Below are 7,086 nucleotides of genomic sequence, written 5' to 3' on the forward strand. Positions count from 1 at the left end.
TGTGTTATTTCTCCGTTCTCGCGCTTCGTGTGGCAAGCAAAATGAATGGGTGTGTCAGTTTACCGTGTCGGCGTTCATGGAGGTCTTGATGTCGGTGCTCGAGATGTCGCCGTGGTCGGAAATGTTCTTGACGTAGTTTCCGGCGAGCCACAAGATGTCCGCGGCGATGTACTCCACAATGGCCACTATAAACGACGTAACCAGCGTGTCGATCTTGTACATGAACACCTCCTGGAAATTAGTTAAGAACATTCAAGTTTGTTAGAGAAAATTGTAGGTTGAAAAGCGGTATATTTTATACGAGGCTCTCGGTATAAAAAAAAAAAAAAAAATTGTTATTTGATGCCGCCTGTCAATTAATAAATACGTTTGTAGTGTCTAGAGTCGATTATTGTAATGGTATCTACGCAGGTCTACCAATGAATAAAATGACTCGCCTACCGTCTGTATTGAATGCCGCAGCGAGACTTATTTTTGGAATATCTAAGTTCCGTCATATCACTCCACTACTTCGGGAATTGCACTGGCTACGTTTTCCACAGAGCGTGGAATACAAACTATGTTGGCTTATGTATAAGTCACTGCACAACTCTGCTCCGGAATATCTAAGGGAACTCTGCATTCCAGATGAACTAGCTGACAGACGTCTTACGCTTAGATCAGCTACATCTACGTCGAAAGGAAAAGTTATTATACCTCTACGCAAACAGCGCACTGAATTCGGCGAACGTGCATTTGCGGTCGCAGGCCCCACGGCATGGAATGCTCTCCCAGCAGAAATCCGAAACTGTGAGAGTGAAGTGATGTTTCGGAAGAAACTTAAAACCCACTTGTTCTCTAAATCATTTGATTAAATTCTTCGCATGTGGTGACAAAGTACATTATTTTTCTTAAATTAAAAAGTTTAAATTAAATTTATATCTTTATATAATCACTTTGTAAAGCGCCCTTGAGGTATTATATTACGAAAATGGCGCCATATAAGTTATCCATAATCAATAATTAATTAATTAATCAAAGATGGCCAAATGACCCAATACCCATTTTTGAGAAAATTTCGAAAGTCTGTAATAGCACTTTTTAACTCTTAAGACTGTGGTAAATAATCCCTTTGCACGCGGTAATGTAGCACCGTGTTACCACTAGTAAAAGACGGAATATTCAAAAGTTCAGGCATATGAAAAAAAAACATGGAGACACACTGTTTAATAATTCCTTTAAATTATTTTATTTTTATTTATTTAATTTTAAAATACACCCAAGGGGCATTTACAAAAAATATACAGGTAAGTACAAACATAGTAAGTAATAATTTAAAAGAAAACAACGTTTTTTTGTATACATGTAGAAACAGTAAAAAGCATACTGCTATGCAAAATAAAAAGTGAATCTTTACATAGTAAAAAATAAAAAAAAAATGGATATAAGAAAAGTAATTGAATTAAAAAGCAAATTGTAAATAACTTGTAAAGAATTTAAACAAAAAAAATATATACATTTACATATACTTATACGTGTAAAAAAATGGTACTAACAAATTATTGTTAAAAACAAATAATAAAAATTAGTTTACAGTAAGTATATTTTTAATATAATAACATAATATCTGGTACACAAAAATATTTGATACATTAATTTCAGAAAAAGATAATAATAAATAATAATACACATCAAAAACAGAGAAAAAATTATATGAAAAAGAAAGTTTTATTACGACATTAATAATTAGTTCAAACAGTGCATTTAAAAACGTAATTTCCATAATTTATGCAAATAAACCCACAATTTAGTCCTGTTATGGCAAACTAAATAATAAATACGCCGGTCATGTTACGCGCGTGCGTCCCCCATCACTGTCATCAGCCGAATGAAGACTGAATCTGTTTAATTTTTAAATTTTTATTTTTATAACGGCTGTTTTGTATTACAACTGAACTTATAAACTTTCCTTTAAAACCAAAGTTTTTTCTTTTTTTTTTACGTCAACGTCGGTCTCGTGGTGTAATGGTCAGCGCGTTTGCCTACCATGCGAGAGGTCTCCGGTTCGAATCCCGACATGGTCGATGTGAAATATTTATTTAAAAGGGTGTTTTCTAGTGATGGCGGCCTCCGTGGGGTAGTGGTCAAGACGCTTGACTCACAGACGGAAGGTTCCGGGTTCGATTCCCGGTGAGAACACCAAAAAAATTGAATGTGATTTTTCTCATTTCTTTTTTTTTGTTCTGTGATGTAATCCACCACTGTAATTGGGCCTCCTGGCCTGTTGTGGTGCAAAAATAAAATAAATACACTAGAATATTTGGTAGTCCCTGGACTCTGAAGCGTAAGACTGCTCATCTTAATGTTACAAAAAAATTTATCAAGGTACACTGCGATTGGTGAACCAATGCAGTGCCCTATGCACCATTAGGTGTGGAAGGAGAATGATGATGAAATAATTGTAATTGTTACAGATGTTTTATGTCTTTTTTATTGATTTTTCTACTAATGTATACTTTTATATGTTTATGTTCTAAAAAAATATTTTTATATTTCGTTATAAGTTTTTAATTGTAAAAGGTTCATTGAACCGTTAATAAATAAATAAATTCCCCACCTTCTGCAGCATCTGATGGATCTTGTCCACCAAAAGGACAGGCTTCTTCTTCTTGGTCTTGTCGGTGGCATCGCGGGCCTCCGACAGTGCCCACTTCACCAGCGGGCCCGGGAACGTCTTCCCCACGCGTTCCTCCACATCCTGCAAACACCCGTTCCCGTGTCAACAATCTTCCCGTAACTTACAAACCATAGAATTGAGAATAGTCCAGAAGGGGCGTAGAATCATATTTCAATACATCGGACTGTGTCCAATAATCCCCCCACTATGCCCTACTTTCGCCGCGCGCATTCGAGATGTCGCCGCGTAATGTTGCACGATGGGTTAAAAAAAAAGCATTTTGTTAATTTCTCTAAAATTTTATTGTGCATGAGGAAACATTGATTGACACAACAGAGTATATAAGTAAAGGGTCATTTAATAAGAGTAATTGAATTAATGAACTTTAAACTTAAAATATAAAACAATTTTTTTTTTTTACATAAAACGGATATTTTTATATCATGTTAAATAATGTTTGATGTTTTAAAGATAATGTCGGTCAAATGTTCACCACAGAGTTGTTTAATCTGAGGTCCAATTTTCATTAGTTCTCTCATTAGATGAGCAAAGTAGGGAAAAAAATTACTACCCTGGCAACACTAACGAAATTTCTCTTTTGTTTCTTCGACAATCTGACAGATTGATAAATAATTAAATTTTTAAGTAATGCATTTGCCAGTTTAACATTCGTGTGCTAATTACACATGAAATGTAATACCATCCTGTTTCTTTAAGATCCTAGCAGTATTTTTACACTTTAAAAGGACACAACCCGGCATAATTTAAATTGGGAGTTGAGTATTGAGCGATGTTTACAAAGAAACTAATGGGTCAAAACGTAAAACTGCTCCTTAAATAGTTTGGTCCCCTTCTGTTTGATGTGCGTATGCGGTTCCTGGACTATTATTAATTCTATGTTATAAACATATGTTTTGCTAATGTATCCCGTGCTGAAGACTAAAGGATTTTCTTAAAGAGAGACGTCTTTTGAAGCAACGCGATTGATTTAACATTTGTTTGCACCAATCGACACGAGAGGTTTCGGATGTGACAGGGTTTAAAGAACACCCTGTACATATTGAACACTCTTGGGTCCACAAAAGAAAAATTCCTCTGAGCAAAGGTCGAACGTGTTTTTGGAATAAAATTTTTCAAATTACAGGAAAACTTTGTACGAGCATTCTGCTGGGATCTACTCCAGTAGCCGCGTGACCGATGACTCTTTTAAAAAATATATATTCCGTACATTTATCTTTTAGGCACAGCACGACCCTGTTTGCCACGGGTCGGGTACACCATGTACAACATTGTATTTACCTGTACGGTGTGAGGAGACGGCTTCCCGCAGAGTTTCCCCATGAGCGTGAGGATGAGCTCTTCCACATAGAGCAGCGCTTCCTCCGAGGCCTTCAGCGAAGGGTGTACCTGCTCCAGAACCTGCGCACCAGAAAATCATTAGAATCAAATCACATCATAAAAAGTTTTAAAATACGAGAGTTGATTGATATGATCCCCCCTGCAAGTACAAAGTGCATGAGATAAAGATTTTGCACCTTATTTTTCGACGTAGGCCCCCTGGGCCCCGATTAAAATGGGAAGTTAACAGAGTTATCTTCGACTGTCTATAAAGAAAAAACGATATTTGCATACAAAAATTAGTATATTTGCATGAACATTTAAAGTTGAGTTAAAGATAAACTTTCCCTTACTGTCCTAAAAACACCCGCGCGTTACGGTGTTGTGTAGTCACTACACATTTAAAAAATAAGAGATTTAAAAAGGGAAAAATGGAATATTTATGGGGAATGGCTTTAATTAACCATAATTTAATTTAAAGATGATAATATTTCAAATCTAACTGCTATAAACATGAAAAAACCATCGGGTATCGCTAACGACTCGGGCGAAACGCGCACCCGCGCCATCTTCCCGAGAGCTACTGAGTAGCTATATAGTACTGGACTACGTGACTGACTGAGAGTATACTTTTGATGATATTTGTAATTCATCCCAGATTTATTTAATAACAAATTATTTCAGTTCATATGTAAATGTGTAATGGAGGAATACTGAAAATCTAAACCCAATATTTATTTTATTTATAAAGATATTATAGTTACTGACGCATCACCGGGGGGGGGGGGTTAAGAACATTGTTTAGAAGAAAAAATTGTATGCATATTCTGTTTTTCATAGGGAAAACTTAATTTTACTTTATAGATAAAACTGAAGATAAATGTTAACTTCCCATTGTAATCGGAGCCCAGGACTTGTATGCACTTCTACCAGCGATGCTCCGACTTTTCTATAGCTCCTGGTAGAATATCTGAGTAACTGCAATTCTTGGTAACAAAAGTCTACGATGTACGCAAGGGAAGCGATTTGCTGATGAATGTCGATAAATCGAATGTGATGGTTTTTGAAAGAAATGAAAGTACGACTAAATGTGAAATCACTGTGAATGGAGTTATACTAAAACAAGTATAGGAATTAGTGTATCTGAGAAGCATGTTTACTAGGGATGGAATGATTGAGAAAGATATTGAAAGGAGGGTGAGTGCCGGGAACAGGGTGAACGGTGCACTTAAATCAACATTAGCAAATAAATGTTTGTCGCAAGAGGCAAAATTAGCAGTTCACAATGGAGCCTGGTCCTGACCCTGACGCATGGGAGTATGGAGAAAAGGGACAAAAGTAGGCTGAATGCTGTCAAAATGCGATCTCTCAGGTGGCTTTCATGGCGTAGTGGTTAAGACGCTTGACTCGCACGCGAAAGGTTCCGGGTTCGATTCCCGGTGAGAACACAAAAAAAAAGTTTTTTCTTTCAAGCCTAGGTGTTCTGGGATGTAATTCACCACTGCGATTGGGCGTCCAGGGGATTTGAATACTGTCCAGCAAAGCTTGTATTTTATTATCTCTGGGCTACCAGTGCAAATCTCGAAGATGTTGTGAGATGTGAGAATATTTTTTTACTCCCGTAATAAGCCTCGCTGCTGCATTGAAAACAGATTGCAGTTTACCTTCATGTAACAAAAATGATCGAGATACGCTGCGACTGGTGTAACAATGCAGTGCCCTATGCACCATTAGGAGCGGAAAGGGAATGATGTTGATGATGAAAAGCAGACACAAAATCGTGTAGGGCAGATAATTTTGTTTTTTACCATTTTGTTTTACTCTGGTGATCATTTTTTAATTTGTATAAAAACGACACAACTTGATGAGTTGTATATTTTGGAAAATATTTTTCTTAGAATGGAACAGTAAAATTCGAAAAATGAATTTTGAAATTCGCACAGATGTGCAGACGGATAAATTGACAAGTGCACGAAAATTAAGTTATTCATTTGTCTTGATAAACGAAGCCGCGTTCGCAATTTTTAATCGCTGTCAATATTTGATTAGTGTATAGATTATTTCGGTGTGATCGATGCAAATCCTTGAAAATAGCGCAATTATAAGGTGCGATTACCTACTCCGATTGTACTCGAATAGTCATCATTACAAGTTGAATCCGTCTATTTGGGACGAGATATTTTCGCGTCAAATTATCAAAATATGTCAGCGAACGAGCCGACAAAACAATAAAAAGGAATGAAAGGTTTCAGATCTGGTTTTGTTACGACATTAGAGCACAATCGGCGTAAGAATTGGCCAGTTGTATTTATTTTGACAGCAGCGCGGACGGCGCACAGCCGCAGAACAAAATCAAATTACCTTTCCCAGGGAGTTTGCGAAGGTGCCTTTCCATTTTTCATAGTTGTCAGTCTTCAAGAAGTCGTAATCCACATGCTCGATCTTGTTAGGAAACATTTTTCCTAGGAACGGCCGCCCGCAACGGCATTTAACAAAAATTTATACATACAGTGTCATAGCCATGTTTTTGTTTTCTTGTGAAACTGTCGCACTCGGCACCGCGTCATTTCGCACTGAAGGACACGACGATCCGATTTGTGACACGGCGAACTCGGATTTCGCGACGAAATGTCAATAGAAGTTATTCAACACACACCGGGCAATCGGACGAGGAGAGCGGTCGCCATCTTGACTCTTGACTATTTGTTTTCGGTTCCATCCTACAGAGATTTGACAGGCGCTGCCGTACGATGCTTGACGCCTGTGGTCAACTAACTACACCACAAATCACTTACCCCGGATGGAAAAAGACAAAAACTGCCAAAAGCAAAAAATATTGTATTTGACTCAATACACCCTTTTTCCAAAGTGTTCTCTTACAATTCTTTCTTTCGTCATAGTAGGCCGTTTTCCATGCGCAAACTCAGAAATGTTGAGTCAATCAATATTTAATTCTTTGGATTTCGGCGTGTCTAAAATATTTTCTTGTATTACGTATTTTCAATCAATCGATTAATTTTATTTATCGAATTCAGTGCCAAGCAATACTAGTTATTGAATATTCATTGAAAATGTGAATATTATAGCTACAG

At 37.0% G+C, this 7,086-nt stretch overlaps 1 protein-coding gene across 1 annotated transcript in view; it reads right to left on the reverse strand.

The window, feature by feature from the left end:
- Positions 1-6,753, reverse strand: part of LOC148275714 (protein son of sevenless-like) — a 56,395-nt gene extending 49,642 nt beyond the window's left edge. The window contains exons 1-4 of the mRNA XM_088235317.1: positions 6,356-6,753; positions 3,956-4,075; positions 2,597-2,737; positions 64-231 (exon numbers count right to left, since the gene is read on the reverse strand). Of these exons, the coding sequence (XP_088091443.1) occupies positions 64-231; positions 2,597-2,737; positions 3,956-4,075; positions 6,356-6,451 (525 nt within the window). The 5' untranslated portion in view covers positions 6,452-6,753. The remainder of the gene's footprint in view (positions 1-63; positions 232-2,596; positions 2,738-3,955; positions 4,076-6,355) is intronic.
- Positions 6,754-7,086: the final 333 nt, after the last annotated feature.

Source organism: Micrasema longulum, unplaced genomic scaffold (genome assembly GCF_059751315.1).
Source record: "Micrasema longulum isolate JH-2025_06_02 unplaced genomic scaffold, ASM5975131v1 h1tg001358l, whole genome shotgun sequence".
Lineage (NCBI taxonomy): Eukaryota > Metazoa > Arthropoda > Insecta > Trichoptera > Brachycentridae > Micrasema > Micrasema longulum.